The following is a 21,818-nucleotide window of genomic DNA, read 5'->3' as shown; positions in this document are numbered from 1 at the left end:
GAGCATGCAAATTCAGGAATTATTATGTTCTAAAAAGGCTTTGTAGAAAATATTTTATCTCAATCACGTTTTTATGTTAAAATCATCATAATCTCTCCATTGTTATAAGCAAACTAGCCTCTCTGATGGCTTCACTGTGATATCCATAATTAGTCATGTGCAAGAATAGAAAATTGTGTTTACCAGTGCAATGTTTACGTAGCAGCAGTGGCAAAAAAGACACATTTGGGTTAATAAAATAGGTCATAAATCTGACTGTAAGGTTCATAACTAGAAATTCCCCCCTCTTTAGATGGGTTAGGGTTAGGGTTAGATGACTGTTATCATAAAGGCTTTTGTCATGCAGAGCACTGAACCCTTTATCATGTGTCTGAAGTAGGTTAGGTTGTTATATTCTGTACTCTTTCACTAGAGAATGCTCTGGGGTTTGTCTTTTTATATTCAAATGATTTTGTAGATTTAAAGACTGTAGGGCAGAGAGAATTCATACTGTAAATAAAAAAAGAGGAGATGTAGGAATGCCTGTTGGCATGGGCTGTTTTTTTTTTTTAGCTCAATGTGTCACACACATTTTAGAGGTAACAACAGCAGGGATGTTTTTTTGATGTGAAGATATTAAATAGTGAGTTTGAGTCAGAAACAGAAACACAGCCTGTTTTAAAACAGCCAACAGCAGATTTATACTGCGTTTTATTTACAACGTAAATATTTTTTTCCCTTTAAAGCCAGTTTTTACAGTTTTTAGCTGATATTTGATATTTCACTGATAATAAACTGTTAGAAAAATGATGAGTCTAATTTAGGATGGAGCGCACACACATTCACATCTTTTTTACACCAAAAAATGTGCAAGATTATCAATAACTATTATGGTAACTGTATTTTGTCCAATGTATATTGTTTTGTTTAATCTAACACTACTGATTCCAGAAACGTTTGCAAGTGTAAAAATGTGGACAATATGGCATACATTGCACTAAAAATGTTTTGTTACTTCCTAGAAAAGGTCATATTATTATCCTATAAGCCTGTAGATAGAGGTTCAAAAGGAACAAGTCTGTATGTATTCCAACGCCACCACAACGTTGCCTTGATGTATCATAAGGACTGAATACCAAATCTGTGTATCAAAATGGGAAAAAAGGCTCCTCAATAAATTGAAATGCTCACTGAAATATGTGTTGAAATTGACTTTTTGACCACTATTTCCCATCTCAAAACAGAGTTTGGTGCTTCAAATAGAGGGATATTGATGTATGAACTCCATATCACAGATACAATGATGCAGCTAAATATGCTTATAATTATGTGCAGAGGAATGCAGTATTACCCATAGGCTGTGTGTAATGCTTCATGCGTTATTGTAATTGTTAATATGCCGTTCTTAAAAACCTAAAATCTCTGAATTGTAGTCAGTGCACCACTATGTAAGAAAACCTTAATTATCATTATTTCAACAGATAAACAGACTACTTATTGAGAGGAGATTCAAGTAGTGTTTCTGTTTTGGGCTACCATATTAGGTCTCTTGATCCATGGTAAAATGATAAATATTGACTTTGTTTTGAAATGTAGACCAAGGATTTAAGCACATTATATTAAGTTAATGCAGGGTGACAGTCAAGACTCAGTGACTTGATGAAGATGGGTTTTCTTTGAGAAAAAAAAAAAGGTGTTTACGTCTATTTGGTTCAACTTTCCTGACTGTGTTACTTTTTTTCTGAACTCTTGTTGGTCCAAACCATCTGGTTTATGAAGGACAGGCTCTGTTCATCGACTTCTGTCAGGCGGACATCACACTCCGTTATGATGGTGTTGAAAGACATTGCCTCCTCCAGAGCTCTACCTCCATCCTAAACACACAAACATGCACATTTGAGGTAGGGCAAGAGAGAATAAAACACACATTTGGATTTGGCACTGGTGCATAAATCCATGTCGAGCTCTTCAGTGGATGCTGTTCTTAGGACAGTCGTGACAGCCTTGAAAAATCACCTCTCTGCAGCCCTTACAGTCAGGAGCAGCCCACACTTCTAAAACTGCTAACTCTGAGCATCACCATTGTTTTATTGTTGTGTCTGAAACAAGCATTTCTATTTATGTGAGGCGTAGACCAAGGTCACAGATACTGACGGTACAGCAAGCTGCATTTCTGCAATGTGGGTGATTTTTGATCCTCCACAGTTTATTCCAGTCAGACATACACTGAGAAACGAGAGAGGAAAAATCGGATCCAGCTCTCAGGGGGGTGAACAACACTCACTTAGCTTTCCATTATTGCATGTTTTCCACATATATCTATGAATAATTAAAAACCTGTGTACTTCAGGCTTTTCTGTCTGCTACCTTCACTGTACTACATCTGTACCGGCAGGAGCATGCTTGAGAAAGAAAATCCAATGTTTCAACACAGCCTTAAAAACTTTTCCAAAGAATGGAACACAAATGCAGTGCACATTCTAAAAATGAATTATTTCAGATTTACGTTGCACTGTTTTTGTTCTCATTTTAAAAGAGAAAGTCCTTTTTCCATGGATGGGGTGGTTTAGCTATAAAGGGTTTGGATTCCCTCCAGTGGGCCTGGCATCCTGAAGTCTTTAAATAAGTTGGATTTGAGGGATTTTTGTTGATCCTTTAGTCATGGCATTATTTGATAATTTCGCAGTGGTTGTCGTGTGCACAGAGGGTGTACTGAATTATAAGTCTGTGTTAAGGCTATATTTGATTATCTTGTTTCATTGTATGTGAGCTGCAATAGCCAGTAAAACTCCCACTTTATCTCAGGTTATTTAAGAGTATGAGACACAACTCTAACGCCTATTTTTTCATCTAAAAAGCTGGCTGTGGCTTGTATATCAGAGCGGTTTATATATACAATGTATACTGAAAGTATTCAGTTAAGTCTATTTTTCAATTTTGTTATGTTGCAGCCTGATACTTCAGTCAAAAACTCACTCAGCGTCCCATCTTGACAAAGAGAAAACAAAATTTCATACATTTTTGCAAATATATTAGAAATTGAAACTGAAATTCACATTGTTTTCAGACCCTTTGCAAAAACACTTAAAATTTAGCTCAGGTACATCCCATTTCTCCTGATTGTTGCTGTGATGTTTCTACACCTTGACTGGAGCCCAACTGTGCCAAATCAAATTGATTGGCCATGATTTGGAAAAGTACACACCTTTCTATAGAAGGCCTAACGAATGACAATGCATATCTAAGTAAAAAACAAGCCATGAGGCCAAAAGAGACAGGGTTGTTGCAAGGCACAGATCTGGGGAAGGCTACAAAAATTTTGCTGCACTGAAGGTTCCCAAGGGAAAAATGGATGAAGTTTGGCAGAATGAGGACTCTTCCAAGAGATGGTTGCCCGGGCAAACCGAGCAATCGGGGGAGAACTGCCTTAGTAAGAGAGGGGTGTGTGCCTTTACAAATCATGTCCAATCAATTTAATTCACCACAGGTGGATGCCATATAGCATATGGTACATAAGCTGTACCATAAGAAAATTGAAAAAACCACACGTGCATGCAGCTGCCACTGTTACACACTGCATGAAACTGGATGCAATAAAAAATTATGTTTGTCCAAGTAAATATGTTTGGAAGTTAAAATATCTGCTAATCTGAGTAGAGATTAGCACTTTACTTACCACACCCAGGTCATTGCATGAGAGGTTGATGGTCTTCAGGGTTTTATTCTGAGCAATCACTTTAGCCAGCACAATGGCAGTCGGCCCTGTTACCATATTACCCCCCAGGTGAAGGTGAAGTAGGGAGCTGTTGTTCATCAAGGCCTTCCCGATAGCCTGACCCCCCTCGTCTCCCAAACGGTTCAGACGCAGGTTAAGAGACAAAAGGGTGGAGTTCTTGGACAAAGCATGAGCTACAGCTTTAGCTCCATGGTCTCTGATTTCATTGTCACACATGTTCAGAGTCTCCAGTTTACTCCTGGTGAGTAGTTTAGCGACAGCTCTGGCACCTCTGTCTCCAATCAGGTTGTGAGAAAAGTCGAGCTCCCTCAGGGACGGGTGGTCCAGAAGGTGTTTTACAAGCAGGCGGCACTTCTCATCCTCAATGTGACTTTCATGGAGCTTCAAAAACTGTGAAAATAGTGTATTGTAAGGGAGAGCAAGATAATATGGTGAGAAACACATAAGGCGTTCATTTTAATGGTGCTGATAACACGTCAGAGGGCAAAGGAGTTTAGAATAACCACTTCTTTGTTTTTTTCCATACAGTTATGTTCCATGTACATAAATGGCAGCAGCACAGAACATTATCAGGATCAGTAGAAAATTGGAAACAAAGTTTTTATACCCCCAAAATGTTAATTCAGGCTGTTTAATTCTGAGCTAATGAGTCCAAAATTGTGAACAATTGATTAAGTAGTTAAGAGTGTCAATTTTTAGTTATTTCTTGTTTGATGTCTCTGCTTTCCTCAGATTAATTCTTATTAAAATTCATGATATTTTGGTTTTAATTGGTTTCAGTTCTCAACTGGGAAACTCAACTAGATATATGACATTATGTCAGATGTTATACAATTGGATTGTGCAATATTTAGTTGTAGTTTGTATATTCCCTGTTGACAATTGCAGCTGATTAAAGCGTAACCTGGTATGTTTGATTGTTTCTAAGATATAATAAAATCTGCTCATACAAAATTAAGTTGTAGCCCTTTTAGACCCACAACTCTTGCACAGTTCCCATATCATGCACAAATGCTGGAGGATACATTCAATGTTCTCATGCAGCAATAAAATATTATGACAAAAATGTTGTGTCATATAGTGACTTATTTAGGCTGCCGCCAGAGGCTCAGCTGTCTGTTCTTTGCTGCAAATAGAGCATGAATTTTATGCTTCGGTATAGCCAACAACAATGTCCTTGTTTCTGGAGTGTAAAAAGTCTGTAAAGCTGTTTTCATATATGCGCTAAACTCCTGTAAATGTTCTGAAATTCTGCATGTATCAACACAAAAGACCCCTTTTTACTCCATGTAGCCCCCAAGGGAAATTTCCTACCAAAGTCAGGGTTGTGAGAACGTTTGAAGAAAATCAAAATAAAATTCTGTACAATGAAGGAGGTGGGGTTGAGCACAAGTATATTAACAGTGCACAAAAGTATATCAACAATGCACAAGTGGTAGGATAATTCTGCATTAATCTGCTTTCATACTTTTTCTTTGTTACTGTGAATAAAGCCAACTGCACATTATATTGATTTAAAGGTAAAAACCCATTATTGTATTTTCTGACTGCTATGTCATCTGCCATCTTGGATTTCTGCAACATGTTTTGAACATCATGACCTGTCTTCTGAGACTCCCAAAGTCTGATTTGAAAGGGAAAACCACACACTGGGAGGGGTATGTGTAAATAAGCAATTCAGGAAATGTTTAGAGGCAGGCTAACCTGTCATTTTCATGATAGGAGTGCACTCGTGAAAACAGCTTAAATGACAATGACTGACAAGAAAGGCAGGCAGTCTGAATTCAATCACACAGAAGTTTCAAGACAATCAGACTCCATATTACTGTTGCCTTAAAACGGCATGAAGTCATGATTTACCTTTAAAGTCTTGCAGGACTTTAGGGCCTTTGCGAGGGACTCACAGTCTCTGTCAGTCATCTCAAACATCTGCCATTCAAAATTCATGCCACACTGTTTGACCCTGTACACCAAATGAAGCTCTTCCAGGTTTGTCAGCTTACTGAGTAGTATGTTAAAGTCAAAGTGATCCATGGATGTTCCTTCAGTCTCATTGCCACCTAACAAATCTGAGCTATACTCCTCTTCCTCCTCCCGGGGCTCTTTGACAGGTGGCAGGAGCTGTGAGATGTCCAGCCTCTTCACATAGTTCCTACAAAGCGGCACCATCTCCAGAACTGTTCTTTGCTCTGTTAGGTCTGGGATAAAATGCTCAATAATGTTCTCCAAGTGCCTCTCGAAGAACATTCGCTTCCAGCTGTGGCCGTAGTGAGCAACATCGCAAATGTCCCACCGCTCCTCACAGCATCGCTTCCAGAAGACGTCATCGGTGATTAAGTTGGCTGTCACCTTCAAGGGCAGGGAGGTAGAGAGTCCCTTCTGCACAAAGTCTTTATCACTGGGATTTAGTTCTTCGAAAATTGGTTTCTCTGTAGCAGAGTTAAATTTAGAAACAATTTAATACACAGTCTAGTGATTGTGCATTAATAAAAGTATAAAAAGCAAGAGCATACCCTCAAAGTGTTTAATAATGGTTTGCAGACACAGTTTTGATAGACAAGGCACTAAGGGCAGGTACCAGTCTGGGTCTTCAGCAATAATCCTTCTCCCTCTTCTGTTGTCCTCAGCTGGGTTGATGTTAGCCCCCTGAGTATGATGAGACATATTTGCTGTTTTTGAGGCCTTTCTGCGTGTGAAGGACAAGAAATATTAATCATAAACCAAAACCTTCATGTAATTTCTCTGTGAATGTATTCGTCAATATTTTCAGGTTAGTCTTGTGATAGAAGTAACTTTTATTAACATATATAGCCTGGAATTATTCAAATGAAAGAATACTGCAAAGGTGTATTCGATGGTCTTTAACGGTTCTGTTCACAACATTCAGCTGCTAGCTACATTTAACTTTAAAGACTCTCGGCACCAGTGTTAGCTAACTTTCAACTAATTATATTTTTGATTCTTTTATCCGAAAGCAATGGCTGTAGATAAAATAATCGAAAATTAATACCTGTTTTGATTTAACTAGTTATATATCCGCAATTTAATGGTTAGCTATTCATACAAAACAAATTATTTCAAACTTTAAGACGTTACCCTCTATGGTTACCCTTCGTTGTAAAGGTCTGACTGCCGTCTGTCTCCTTAGGAACAGCACGCTCGTAGACATTTGGGAACCTGGGAAATTTGACCATCGAACACTTTCTAACCGTTTTCCCCATATTTGATGATAAAGATTATACTGCTCGCTAGGGTTTAAGCGTCCGTATTACTTTCAGTTTTGAACATTAAAAATCACAGGATGGAATTTTCAGGAGTACAGGTACAAAGTGTAGAAAGTGTGATTATTTTGGTCAAAATTATGTGTCGATAGTATAAAAAGCTAGAATTTTCGACATTCTGTGAATGCAACATAAGATTTGCGGATGCAGTTCAAGTCGAGTAAATATTTCTTTCTTTAAATGTGCAGTGTGTAAAATTGGGACTATCAACATCTAACAGTCAATTCTGGAGTGTGATGCTCATTTCTCTGGTGATAACTGTGGGAACCAGTGAAGTTTAAAAATCAATACATGCTTAACTGTTATTTGGTTCCTTCTATGGTGCCATAGAAACAGGCAAAATGCAAAAATCCAAGATGGCAGCGTCCTTGGAGGGGACCCTCCCTATGTGTGCATAAAAGGCTTATTCTGAGTTAATTTAAAGCATAAATTTAAAAAACGTGTTATCAGATGTCAACACTAATTTAGATCAATCTACTTATAAATGTTATGTTTCATTTTAACCAAGCTTGTTTTGCTAAATGCTACTAGGCTAAATATTACACACTGTACCTTTAATTTTAGGGAAAATAAGTACTGAAATAGTGACATATACTTTTATCTGGTTACAGTATATTTTCTTTCTTTGAATAAAGTTTTATATTCTCTGTGGTTTCTATATAACTTTAGATTAAATCATCATTATTAAACTTACCATGTGTACATTACCAGAATACTTACAAATGGCCTAGTACATTTTTCTGTATTTAATGTAAAGGAAATAAATAATATGTCAACTATGTTGACATTAAAAGACATTTATCCAGTGAAAATGTATATATATTTTTTAGTTTTATTTGTTTTCCAGAGGCACCATTGGACTTACACTTTCAGATATTTAAAGGCTGTGGATTCACTTTTTAAAATTTCTTTTATTTTATCATTATTATATTCATCATGCATACATTACCAGAATGCTTACAAATGGTCAAATATTTCTGAATTAAATCTGGGGGAAAATAAACACTTATGTGTTGACATCCAGTTAGATTTATTTTCTTTCTTTTAAAAAAGGTTTGTATTTTTTCTGAAGCTTCCGTATGATTTGCATTAGAAATATTTTAAGACTGTGATTTGAAATTTTTTCCTTAATTTAATGATTTTTCCACCATGTGTACATTATCCACAATACAACAAAAATATGCAAACACAAGGGTACACTTGGTATCAACAAACTCCCCCCATAACCCCACCCACCAATTCCCAACCTCCTCCCAAAATTAATAAAAGACCTTTTAAAGGCACTGATATCTTTCAATAACCATGCAGGAGTTTAAAGAGTGGCTTGGGGAAGGCTGCATAATTTAGACTAGACAGGCTATTCACTATTCATTTACAGCAAAATGTATAAAGGTTGACATTAGAAAAAGAAAATGAATACCATATCAGTGGTGAGTGAATGTGTTTTCAGGTCTGTGCAACATCAGAGTTGCAGGAGGCCGTATACTGGATCTGCAGCAGAGTTTGACTCGATCATGCTGGGAAAAATTTGGATCTCAAGAGCCGACAGATGGACCAGGAATATGGACCATGAGCCTTTTGGATAAGGGCATGCTGGAGTGTAGCCATCTTTCTTGCAAACAACAACACCAAGCAGGTGCACAGCTTTGGTAGAGGAGAGTAGAAACAAGTTAAAAACAACACATACAGATTCTGGCTGTTATTTAAAAAAAAAAAAATCAGGTATGTGTGAAAATGAGCTATAATAAACAAGGTTTTCTGAATCCCTGAAACAAATCTGCTAGGCAGTAATGCTGAGATAAATGGTTATAACTCAAAATTTTACATCTGGAAAAAAAAGAAAGATTTTGGGAGTCTAACCATCAGCTACAGAGGGAAAGATACTGCAGACGTGGAGTGGGTGCAATGGCCTTCTTCCTTTAATCTGTCTTTTCTTGCAGCTCTTAGGTGATCTTATATTCTCCCAGTCTTACACAGTTAGGGGCACTAACACTCAATTTGGTCTTTTTATAGACTTAGAAGCTGTTTTGAGAGGGAGGAGATGACATATAAATCTGGCTCTCGGATGAAATAACACTGGGTTCATGTTTGGATTAATGCACTTATACGAAAATGTCAATTACATTTTTAAAGATATTCTGCAGATGCAGTGTGTTCTGTTTCTTTAGTTCAGGAGCAAGCTACTTAAGGCCATGAAGGTCATGAATCAGAAAACAGAGGATTTTGGAGTAGGGCCAACTGTCTTGCTGCCTCTCAGTCAGGATTTTGTGTCAGGATTTTGTGCGGGGATTTTCTTCCATTTGTCCTTATCTCATTACATGATTTAATTCTTTGTCTTATAATAGATCCCCTGGTTTGGACTTCTGTAATGTGCTTTATCAGGCTTTAATGGGTCCACTTGAGAACACCGGTTAACCCCATAGGGCTGCCATAGAGTAAGCTATATATATCATAACATAAGAAAAATAATTAAGAGTCTTGAGAATATAATATTTTAGTTTGATGGTCTGTGCTGGAACTATGGGAAATCCATTGTTACTGTTGGATATTTCATAAATTATTATTTAACCAATCCTGTTGCAATTTTTAACAATTCTTACGTAAGCCTTCCAAAAAATCACAAAGATGGCAGCAGACACTAATTTCGTCTCTATGTGGAGGGGCAAAAAGAGAGGGCGTGGTTTTACCGGCATCAAAGGTTGCTCCAAGAGTGGAGTAGGGGGGCGGATGGAGGACTGAGAGGCTCCAACTGGAGCCCCGAGGGCGGTCCATCAGTGTCGTCCTCACGTAACACAGCCTGACAGACACACGCTTCCCTCGTACTCCGGCTTTAATGGACTGGCGTGTCATCAGTACAGGAGGCAAACTCACTCTGTGAGCTGATGTTCCAGTGCACTCTGGGTAAGAGTCAGTGTGGGATGAATCACAAGAGTTGAGGGAAGTGTGTGGGGGGATCCTGAATCTGCAAGAGACAAGAGCTGAGAAATTCATTGATCAAACTGTCAGCTCATTGTCTTGGCATGAGGCGGTGTGATTCACTTGTCTGGCACTATTTAGGACTGATGTGTGTGCAAAAAGTAAATTCAGATTTCAAGAATGCATGATTGAGGGATTTAGTAAGTAAGTACATTTTTGAATGACTGCATAAATATTCACCCCCTTTTGAGTCAGTATGTAGTAGATGCACCTTTGGCTGCAATCACAGCATTTAGTCTGTGTGGATAGGTCTCAATCAGGCTTGCACATGTGGAAACTGCCATTTTACTCCATTCTTCTTTGCAAAACTGCTCAAGCTCTGACAGGTTGCACAGGGATCAGGCATGAACAACTCTTTTCAAGTCCAGCCACAAATTCTCCATTGGATTGAAGTTTGAGCTTTGATTTGGCCACTCCAGAACATTCATCTTGTTGTCTTTAAACCATTTCTGTGTAGCTTTCGCTGTATGCTACAGGTCATTGTCTTACCGGAAATAAATCTTCTCCCAAGCTGTAGTTCTTTTGCAGACTGAATAAGATAATCTTCTGGGATTTTCCTATATTTTGTCACATTCAGTCTACCCTCTACCTTTACAAACCTTCCAGGGCTGGCTGCAGAGAAGCATCCCCACAGCATGATGCTGCCACCATCGTGCTTCACAGTGGAGATGGTAAGTTTGTGGTGATGTGCTGTGTTTGGTGTCTTGTCTGATGACCACAAGCACCATTTTGGTCTCATCAGACCAAAGAGCTTTCTCCAACTTGACCATGGGGTCTCCCACATGCCTTTAGGCAAACTTTAGTCCGGATTTAATCTGAGTTTTCTTCAACAGTGGGATTCTCTTTGCCACTCTCCCATAAAGCTTTGAGTGGGGAAGAACCCTGGGCAACAGTTGTTGTATGCAGGGTCTCTCCCATCTCAGCTCAGCTGCTGAAACCTGTAACTCCTTCAGAGTAGTCATAGGTGTATTGAAAAGCTCTTACTAGTCTTCTTCTTGTGTGGTCACTCAGTTTGTAAGGACAGCCTGAACTAGGCAGATTTACACTTGGCATGTTCCTTAAATATCTTGATGATGGATTTAACTAAACTCCTGGTGATGTTCAGTGCCTTGAATATTTTTGTATCCACCCCCTGACTTGTAACCTTTTCTATGAGTTGCTTGGAGTGTTTTTCTTGTCTCCATGGTGTGATGGTAGCCAGGAATACTACTGAACCAGTGATTGGGCCTTCCAAACACAGGTGTCTTCATACTATGGTCACTTGAGACATGTTAACTGGACTCAGGTGATTCCCATTTATCTAATTGGAAGGCCACTAGCACCAGCTGACTGGACCTCTGTTGAATTAGGTCAGGCCTTTTAAAGGGGGTGGATATGTATGCAGCCACTTATGTTACATTATATATTTTTGGTAAATTGGCATTACTTTGTTGAAATCTGTTTTCACATGGACATGAAAGAGATTTTTTTTCTTTCGAAAAAGTCCAATTATATTGACAATGATTGATGTATAACATCAGTAAAAGGGTAAAACATCCAAGGGGGTGAATTCTTCTCACAGGTGCTGTACTGTAGATTCTGAAAGAAAAAAAATATTTCCAATCATACCAATACAAAAACCACCTAAGTCCTTCTTCTTGATCCACCTTTGTACTTTCACTGTCCTGAAATTGTGTCCGATGAATACTGTCCTGACAAAGACTCATCAGGAAATTTTCAAGCAAATCTTTCAACAAATTAAAAACTTCATAACATCAGCAATAGCTCTAGCAGAATGAACCAGCAGATGCATTACAAGGAACCTGCTGCAAAATGGAGCAGAGGCATCATTGTTAAATTACACCTGTGTTCATGCTTCTAGGGCACTTAAGTATTTGCAACAATAACATAGCTGTAGATGGGGGCTGACAGGTTTGCACTCAGATTTCTTCACTTTTGATCATAGAAAACAAAAAATTAGGCAAAGTCATAAGACAGTCAAATTCACTTCTATCACCAACATGATTATGCTTTGATTTTATAACTAACTACATTTCTCTGGGTAGGGGGCTCATCTTGTATAATAAGCCTGAGGTCTTGCCCCATGTAAAAATCTTTCACTCCCAAAGTTTTGTTAGATCATTTTTGGGGCTTTTCATACGTTTATTAAAAGGACAGTACGGTGGATAGAGTGTGAAATGAAGAAGTTCAAGATGACATGAGGTAAATGGTTGATGGTGGGAAGGTGCCAGCCACTTCAAGGACTATTGCCTCTAAGGATGTGGTTTTCATATAGTCTTTTTGTAGGCTTTACCACATCCACATTTGTGATTTAATGTCTTTTTATGTACCATGTATTCATACTCCTGTGTGAAAAATAAATGAATGTATAATGGGGCCATGCAGTTTTACTACAGAGCTAAACTGGTGCCTCAGAAATGTGAATGCATATTCGACCGCAATAATTATCCAGCACATTACAGGGGAAATACTGGTTAAAATGTTTGCATGCTTTTCTGTCTATTAGGTGCTTGCAGGCAAGTAGGACTTCTAAATCTGTCTACTTCAAACACAGCACAAACGGATTCCATTTACAGCAGGAGGTCAAATCCTATGGAGCTATTTGTTGCTAGGTAACACATCACCCATGCAATTACCAGTATGGATATGTTTTTTAATTAACATCTATTAAGATATTTTAACTGTTTAAATAGTAGTAATGCTATTAAGACCATCAGTGGATGTCAATCCTCAGATTCTTCTTGCACATGAACTGTTTAAAGATAAAGATTGGCCATTTACTCAAAAGCATTACAAATGATGGAGCTACTAGGGTTTTTGCTTTTGTGTAGATTCTGATATTGCTCTCATAATCCCAAAGAGGTGAAAACATTCAGTTGTTTATGTGAATCAGGGGCAGTGAGATGTGATGTAAACTCTGATGTGGTGCCAGAGGGAGTGATTAACGCTCCTCCTTTTTCTCAGCGTGTGTTTGGGCGAGGCAACTCCCAGGAGGGCATGAGGATGAAAAGAAACCAGGGCATTGCTTAATGGAACAAAAATGACAACATTATGTTTCAGGAAGTGCTGTAGTCACATTACAGCCAGTTTTTCATCTACAGCTGGTGTTTCTTAACAATTTTAAAGGGAAATCATTCTGTTAAATAATGGGAGTGAGTGTTTTATCACAAGCAAATTTTTGGCTCTGTGATTTTCTGAATCTATTTTAGATCCTCAGTCATATTTCAAACCCAAAGCTACAGCAAGAAAAAAGAGAGAGCACTGTTAAAACTGCGGATTCAGGCCTGGTCATGGGAAGGTGGACTAGCCCTTTACTCTTGCAGGGCTATTTGAGGGAGCATGGGAGTTTGCATATCTAGTCTACATGTGTTTTGTAGTCTTGGAGAATGCTAACAATCGGGGGACATCCCTGTATAATAAGTGAGAGTTGTGTCTGCATCCTCAGCACACAGTCGGTCACGTTTCCGGTGCGTGTTGGCCTCTGCCAGGGATGCCCCTCATCTCTGATCCTGTTTGATTTTCATGGACAGGGTCTCAAGGTGAAGTCTGGGGGGAGGACGGTTTCTGGCTTGGGGAGCTTAGAATTGGGGACCTCCAGTAGGCATTGTGATCGTTTGTGGCTGAGTGTGAAGGGCCCATATGAGAACAACCACCTCCAAATCTGAGGCTATGGTCCTCCACAGATTGCTTCCTCTGCGTCGGGAATCTTTGCCCCAGGTGAAGGAGTTTAAGTATTTCTCAAGAACTAAAATGGTGTTATTGATAGGCAGTGTCTGAGAGAATGCATAGGAAGTAACTTTATTACTTTTGCTGAAAATGAAGACAAAAAAAAGCAACAGAAATTTTCACAAACAGAAAAAAACAATCCTCAACTGAATCTAGTAACTGGACTCATGATGAGACAGAACTTTGCGTGCCACCTTAAAAGTCCCGTTTACATCCTGGGAAACGCAAACATCACTGGGAGAAACTCTCATCACAATACCGCCCTCAGGTCAAAACAGCTAATCCTCAGACTCATCACTTTCATCAGAGTCCCCGCTGTAGAGCGGACTGGAGTGCAAGTGGATGCTGCTGCTGTCCGTGTCCACTGAGACCACCGAGCTCAGGCTGCTCTCTATGGACACCATGCTACCGCTGTCACTGTCGCTGCTGTTGTCATGGATCACCTGGATCACCTGAGGCGAGTCAGCTGCTGTAAACACACAAAAAAAACACCTTTTAGAGCAGCACTTTCCCTCTTCCCCACCTTGAGACCCTTAACATGACATTCAATTTTTCCTATTTTTCCCAATAACGCAGTTTTTTTTTATTATTTAAGTAGAGAGAATGTAATTTTCTGAACAGATTATGAAAACCCTCGGGACAAATGCTTCATTTATGATGCAGTAATAATTCAATTTGATAGGACTTGACTTTGTTAAACTTTGTTGTTCCTGTTCTGCTCTTTGTCTTCTGTTTAAGTTTATGAAGAGGAACAAAAAACAGAGTCAGATGTGTTCACAAGCTTTTTTATGGGATATGCTGTCACAGAAGTAAGAAATAACCAGTGATCCTTGAGAACACCCAGGCATCTTTTTATGCTGTTGTCAAGAATAAATACACCTCTTTTCTTCCCTTAAAAGCATGAAATCCAAATGTTCAGCTTACTTTTCAAACTCAGATCAGTTAAGAGCCAAAAAGAACAAACATTCACACCACAAATCAAAGGATATTGCTTGCTGGTTTTGATTCTAACTCACTGAGAAAACAAGATGTGTTATTTCCCCGATAGCATTTGGTTTCCAGACCTGACAAGTCTGGCATTCAGATCCTGATCCAAGTTTCATGATCAAACTCAGAATGAAGGTGACTCACATTTTTACCGCTTTAGCTCAAACTACACAGAAAAAAAACCTTCCCAAGCAAATCAGAACAACACTTTCAAAGCATTTTACTGCAGAATGTAAACACTTGCATATGCCTATTTTCCCTAAAGTATACACAAAAAGACAACTTACATTTACTTTGTATCAGCCATTTTATATCTTCATCATGATCAATGATAGTTAATATATTCTCCAGGTACAGCAGTATTTTTTTTCCACTTTTGCCAAGAACATTTCAGTGCATTACATCTAAACATATTGAAGATTATCTTTAAACAAAATCATACTGCTATTAGCCTTGAATCAAAATGCACTAGAGTTGATAATTTGCCAGCGAACATCACAGAAAAAAAAAAAAAATGAATCCGCCTGATTGTGCTGCCACCTTGTGTTCAAAATATTCACTCTCTCCCTTCCACCCACAGTACTCCCTTAACGTGCATATCAGTCGATTAATCAAAGAAAGGTGGAAACTGTGAGTGTGGGGGATGCACTTAGGTTGCCTCAGTTCAAGTCAGGCCTGTGGCTCCTTCCTCTCATACAGTACCTATAAGAAAGTCTTCACTCCCTTGGATGTTTTACCATTTTACTGATGTTATAAATCAATCATGGTCAATCTAATGTGGCTGTTCGACAAACAAACTCTTTCAGGGTTAGGATGGAACAGTCTCTGCACACAACAGCTGTTGTTTTTCACCAGTCAGAGCTTTATGGGAGAATGACAAAGAGAATCCCACTGTTGAAGAAAATTCACAATAAACCTTGATTACAGTTCAGCAAAAGGCATGGGAGAGTCCATGGTCAAGTGAAAGAAAGTTCTTTGGTCTGATGAGACCAAAACAGTGCTTTTTGGCCATCAGAAAAGAAGCTCTGTTTTAAATCTACACAAACACACCATCTCCACTGTGAAGCAAGGGAGTGGCAGCATCATGCTGTGGGGATGCTCCTCAGCTGGCCCTGGAAGGCTTGTAAAGGTAGAGGGTAAAATGACTGTGACAAAATATAGGAAAATCCTGGAGGACAATCCTATTCAGTCTTTAAGAGAACTACGGCTTGAGAGAAGATTTATTTTCCAGGGAACTAATGACCATGTGTTTTCAGTCAGAAATGTCAGTAAATGTGAGTAGGTTAGATTTCCTCTACCCAATGCAAATAAGCCACAAACAATGACATCAGGAAATCATCATCGTTATACCAATAATTAGCCAGCACCATCCACCACCCAAAAGTAAAATATGATATAATACTTCTAGCCTGTTCCTTTGTTTGCATGTTTTTGTGTTATCTCACATCTCTCTCTTATTGACTTTATCTGTTTCCTGCCATTTATTCATTCATTTAAATCTCCAGCTCATGAAGCTCTTTAAGAGAAAAAAAACAACTTTTGTTGTTTTACAGTAGGATTTTTTATGGTACTAGCAATGACGCACCTCTCACCTTTCCTCTCAGAGATGAGCGTCTGCCGCCTGGCCTTCATGTCCAGGCTCAGGTTATCCACCATGCTGTTGATACAGTTGTCCAGGGCCAGACAGCGGGTCTGGGACTGGATGGCCTGTCTGCAGATCGGACACTCGTCTTTCTTTTTACGCCACTGCTTGATGCAGAAACAGCAGAAGCTGTGTGTGCAGTTCAGGGTGACAGCCTGTGGGAGATATCAACAATGACTAAAAAGCTCCCAAAAAGGAAAGAGGTGTGTGTTTTAGTGCCTGATCTCCATCTCAGTTGGCATATGTTGTATCTCTTTATAAAGCTTTTTAAATTAGCATCAAACATTTGTATGTACAGTATATGAGATGTTAAACCCGACCTTTCTCCTACCTCAATAAAGAGCTCAGAGCAGATGATGCACTGAAGTTCATTCTCCAGAACTTCAGTCACTTGTGTAACTACTTCTTCCCTCTTGGCCCTTGCTTTTTCCTTCTCCTCCTGCAAAATACATGCAAAAATGAAAATGGCTGTATTGATACTGTGCTAACTATAAGGAGTATGTGCTTCAACAACTATAAATATACAGTAGTCATACCTTGGTCACTTCAAGTTCTTTGTTTTTGGCCGAGAGAATCTCTTCAAAGCCTTGCCGAGACAGGGCAAGTTCATCTATGACTTTCTTTTGCTGAGAAAATTAAAACAAATCCAGAAATTTTCTCAGAGATTTTACATTTATGGATAAAAAGACCAAACTTTAATAACTTATATTAACAGGTTTGTATATCAAATTGGAAAACAATATGCTCTGTCTGGTGGCTCATCTAAACAGCATAACAATGATTAACAGCTTTATCTTTTCAACATACCTCTTGTAAGGCCTCCTTCAGTTGCTTTTTCAACATCTCCTCTTGCTGCTGAGTTTTCTGTGCCTGAACATATAAAGATGCACTTTGGTTACACAGACTATTACGTGTTTGGAAGCTATTCATTGAGTCAAGGGACTATGGAGGAATCTATGACACAAACCAATGATTCCTGATCAAAAATGACATTTCTGGAAACCTGCTGGTCCACACAAGACTGAATAGGAAGGTTTATAAAACTGAAGAAAGGAATCAGCCTCTCTTCAATATTATATTCACACTTAGGGAAAATGGATGCCGTATTGAAAGAAACAAAAAAATGTCAAGCCTCTTTTGTTGAAAACCTAATCCAAAAAAAGAAAAAAAATTGAGTTATTCCTGCAGCTGTCAAGCCATGTAAGTAAGTGCATATCCTAATGATTTAGGAACTGGTCCTTTCAATGACAGCCAATATGTTAAAGCAAGCTTGTGTAAAATGCTCTTACCTCTAGCTGCCTCTTGGTCTCACTGAAGGACTTCTCCAACGTCTCCATGCGGTGCATTTTTGCTCTGAGTGCCTCCAGCTGACCCTGCAGCTCCCTCACCTGCTCCTCACCGAGTGGGTCAGTTTGCTGCGGCTTGACACCAAAAGAGGCCACCTGTCTCTCTGTGTGGTCCACCTGCTCCCTCAGCATTAGGATGTTCTGGCTGTACCTGCAAAAAAAAAAAAAAAAAAAAAAAAAAAAGTAAGTACGAGTGTCTTTATCCTGTTGAAGGAGACACAAATGAACAGTTTGAACTGTAACACAATGTTCCTGCTGAATTCAATATCCTCTAAAAGGTATGTCTGAATTTACTTGGCGTACAATGCAAGCGAGGAGAAAAGGTTTCTGCTGCAGTTATATGGGAATGAATGACCAAATATAAGTCCCATTTTGGGTGATTAGTGAGGACATTAGAGATGTTACAGGTAAACGTTGTTGTGTAGCAGATGAGACAGTTTACAATAGATTGCAAACATTTTTAAGATATATTTTGGGGCTTTTATGCCCAAAAAGGGTTACAGTGACAAATCCACCAGGCAACCAAAACCCTGAATGCAAACATTTCTAAGCAGAAGGAGACAGAAAATAAATACAGGTGTATTTGTTATACTATGAAATTAAATATTTAAATACTTAAGTTTAATTAGGGTTGGGTATCATTGGGTTCTATCTGACACGGTGCTAAATCAATACTTTTAAAACGGCAGCAGTACCTAAACAGTGCCTGATACTTTTAGGAGGGAAAAATAAATGATAATGGTCAATGTCACTTATATTTTTAGAATGGCAAAAGCATTTACCATTAAGAAATCAAATTTGAACACATTTATACAATTAATTAATGAAACCATACCCAACTCAAATAAATTATGCTTTTTATTTATGACTCCACCTTCTTCACTACATTTTTGAATGACCTATTTTTTCAGCCTTTTTAATGTGTTAGTTCTACTAGAATTTGCAAATGTCATTTGGAAAAATTTAACTATTTACTCGTTAATACGACTTTGTTCTATTTTATTTCAGCGTTCTTTAAGTAAATTTAAATCATAAATTTAAATGTTATAATAATCCATGATCTGTTGTTTGTGTGCAGACTTCATTTTCCTTCTGCACAAATCAGGGCCTGGGCCCCCAATCCAAAAGTCTAAATTCACCCCTGCTCTGAAACTAATGAACAAATGTTGCATACGTCCAGTTAACAATTAGCTGCAGGACAGCGAGGTTTATTGATGGGACACAGAGGGCAACAACAGCAACAACAGAGAAGGAAAGGGACTTAACTTTGACCCAAGTAAAAGTCAGACATCTTTTTATTTCTCCTTCATTGATCTGACCCACAGAGATGCTGCTGCTGCGTGTCTCTGTCTGCCTTACCAATCAAAACATTTCATACAAAGACCGACAAATATACACGTATGTATGTGTATGTATGTGTGTATATATATATATATATATATATATATTCTTATGTACATAAGAATCTTACATTTTGACTCACATTTGTAAGTTGTCCTGATCACACATAGAGCTGGAGCCATCCAAAGACCTGTCTATATCCTGGACTTGTCTGCTGGTTCCCGTCTGCTCTGGCTGGGTGTGACTGAGCCTCTGTGGGGGTTTCACTGGTGTTAGAGGGCATTTCTTTGCAAAGGATTTATCTGAAGATGAGCAGCGGTACAGTTTTGGTGTTGAGGTAGACGGCTCTACTTCTTCCCCAGTCAGCTTTCTTTTGGGCTTTTTGGGAATGTGAGCAGCGTTAGCGCCCTGTTTTCGTCCCTTTGCCAGGTAGAGTTTAATGTCTTTTAGGGGCTGCTGAACGAGGATGTAGTCAAACTCAGCTTTGTTTCCGATTACAGGGACACCAAGCTGAATGGAGTCTCCCAGGCTCAGATGATGGGATACTTCAGCAGGAATGCGGTTTCCATTCACCCACACGCCATTAAGACTCTGAAGGGAAAAAAACAGGGTTTTTAAGCAGCAGAAAAGAAAAATATTCAAGATCCCCGTGACTGTATCAGTGATCACTTCCTTTTAAATCCAGAGCAACAGATGTGCTACAGATTTTACCTTTACAGAGACACTGGTGCTAAGTTTTATGGTGTGTTCCATTTATCTTGGAGGTCAAATCTCTGCGCTAGGAATGTCATCAAATCAGAGTTGACCACACTGACTCTGACTGTGTTCCAGTTATGTGCTTTTTACTCAGGGTACTGAAGTTCCTCCCTGTACTCCTTCTGAAATCAAGGTTAAATAGAGGCACAGACGGCCCGGGTTCATCCAGCTTGTGGCTACTTTACCACACGTCTCTACCCTGCTTTCCAACTCTATCCACTGTCCTCCTCAACGAATAAAGGCATACAAAGCCCAAAAATATATCTAAAATAAAGGTTAGAGAAAAATAAGTAAATGTTGCTGTGATGCATCTTATCAGCTGTTCTTAAACAGGTCTAGGGAAGACTGCAGAAATTAAGCAGTTAAAACATGTGGAATAACAAAAAACTCTGCTTGTCTGTCAATAAGAGAAGAAAGAAAAAAAATCTCATTTTGTGGAGAAAATATGAAACTGTCTAAGTAAATAAGAAAACATTTATACATGGTTTAATATTTGAAGGGGGCTTACTGTTACAACTAGTAGAGAGGAAGAGTGATAAAAAGCTCAAAAGCTTGCTGTAGGTATACACATGTGATATTTTAGTTTTTTAGTTTTCATTTATCTTCATGTTATTCTTTTGGTAAATGAAATGTTTTTTTTTGTTTTTTTGGTGAAACCTTCTTAAAAGGAGGTTTAGACGACACCATAGTTATGATGAGTTGCACAGACATAGGTTGGCAAACTTTTGGATAATTTATTTTAGATCTAATGTGTTCAGACAACACAATCTCCATGATCTAAGTTAGCAAACGTATCAAAAAGTACCAAAGTTTTGAAAAAAAAAAAAAAAAAAAAAATCCTATAGATCATTAATCATTTTTTCATCCATACAAAGAGATAGCAGAAACTGTCTAAATTGCAGGAAAACTTTTGTTGATGATTCTGTGTAGACACTTGGTCACCATATATTTATGCAATTTAAGAATTTGCATGCAATTTTTAGAAATAAAAGAAGCAGAAATTATCCAATAATGTGTGCCTTTGACTTCTACTTTTGTTTCTGGAGTATTGAAACAGATTCTTATACTGTTTAACCTTGCAAAGCAAATGGATACGCCCATTTCCTTGTTTTTCACTGGCAAATCTGTGATGTGGCAATGTGTGAAACAAATCCATCTGGTGTGTTAGGTTATAGATTATTGAGTTTTAACTAGAATTGCAATGAAGTTTGAAATGCTGGTATTCAGAAGCCCTATGTAGTAACTACTTTACTTCTGGAAGACACTATTTTCATATGACTTGAATTCTACGTGCAAGAGTATATTTCTTAATTAACAAATAATAAGTAAAAGCTAACCTATGATCAATTTTGGGGTTTCAGTATCGGTATTTGTTTGACATTCTTTCAGGATGTTTTTACTTATTTAAATACAAAATCCTTACTAGCATTAAACGAAAACCACTAACACTTTACCAAGCACCATGTTACCTTTCTGTCTATAACTGCCCACTGGCCATCATCCCTTTGTTTGAAAGTGCAGTGTAGTCTGGAGATCATCAGAGGACAGCTTGAAGACAGCAGCTGGTAGGTGACATCCATCCCTCGTCCTACACTGATCTGCAGATTTAAAAAAAACAACAACATGCTAACAGGCAGTTAGCTGCACAGCTACTGTGAGGCTCTTTCAGCTCCATACAAACGTGGTTACTCAACCAGAACTTTGAGCTGATAAAAGAGGACAATAGGCCCTGTTTGAATAGTTTATTTAGCTGAAATTATGACTCTGTTGCGAACTTGAGAAAGTTAAAGGGTTTAAGGCAAACTTAGCTAGTTAGCATTAGCAAACTGCACCTCAGTGTTGTCGAACAAACGGAGCCAGTCTGAGTCTCTGCCGACCCTCATCAGACATAAAACTCCTGAGTCGGAACGTTCATCCTCCTCGGCCGCTGAAGAGTCTGTCGTTATGGTTTCCATCTTATTTCATCCCGTCAGCTGCAGGAACAACACGACACACATCGCTGACTGTTCAAAGCCAACGAAGCTAGCAACAGAGAGTCAAGCACGAGA

The 21,818-nt window shown here is 38.6% G+C and overlaps 2 protein-coding genes across 5 annotated transcripts; both read right to left on the bottom strand.

Annotated features, from left to right (window-relative positions):
- Positions 1-1,682: 1,682 nt before the first annotated feature.
- tcte1 (t-complex-associated-testis-expressed 1) lies at positions 1,683-6,837 on the bottom strand. The gene is given in 5 exon segments (XM_041804615.1): positions 1,683-1,853; positions 3,656-4,105; positions 5,576-6,144; positions 6,229-6,401; positions 6,812-6,837. Coding segments are annotated over 4 exon segments (1,341 nt in total). The 5' UTR covers positions 6,380-6,401; positions 6,812-6,837.
- A 6,909-nt stretch (positions 6,838-13,746) lies between these two features.
- Positions 13,747-21,818, bottom strand: rnf8 (ring finger protein 8, E3 ubiquitin protein ligase). 4 transcript variants are annotated; one of them, XM_041804611.1, is made up of 9 exons: positions 21,603-21,818; positions 21,240-21,368; positions 19,157-19,605; positions 17,617-17,824; positions 17,135-17,197; positions 16,864-16,953; positions 16,659-16,766; positions 16,278-16,482; positions 13,747-14,167 (listed from the first exon to the last, which is right to left on the bottom strand). In XM_041804611.1, exons 1-9 carry the CDS (start codon positions 21,723-21,725, stop codon positions 13,977-13,979), a joined length of 1,566 nt encoding a protein of 521 aa, XP_041660545.1. In that variant the 5' UTR covers positions 21,726-21,818; the 3' UTR covers positions 13,747-13,976. The 4 variants fall into 4 exon arrangements, with proteins under 4 accessions (XP_041660545.1, XP_041660546.1, XP_041660547.1 ...); XM_041804612.1 differs by having other exon boundaries at positions 13,747-14,164; XM_041804613.1 differs by having other exon boundaries at positions 14,031-14,167; positions 16,271-16,482.

The sequence above is a fragment of the Cheilinus undulatus genome, linkage group 14 (genome assembly GCF_018320785.1).
Source record: "Cheilinus undulatus linkage group 14, ASM1832078v1, whole genome shotgun sequence".
NCBI lineage: Eukaryota > Metazoa > Chordata > Actinopteri > Labriformes > Labridae > Cheilinus > Cheilinus undulatus.
This window is presented reverse-complemented; position numbering and strand designations above follow the sequence as displayed.

Coding starts and splice junctions, on each gene's coding strand:
- rnf8 (XM_041804611.1), bottom strand. CDS start 21,725: ATGGAAACCATAACGACAGACTCTTCAGCGGCCGAGGAGGATGAACGT. Junction 16,954..17,134: donor TGAAGGAGGCCTTACAAGAG/GTATGTTGAAAA, acceptor TAATTTTCTCAG/CAAAAGAAAGTCATAGATGA. Junction 16,767..16,863: donor AAGAACTTGAAGTGACCAAG/GTATGACTACTG, acceptor TGTATTTTGCAG/GAGGAGAAGGAAAAAGCAAG.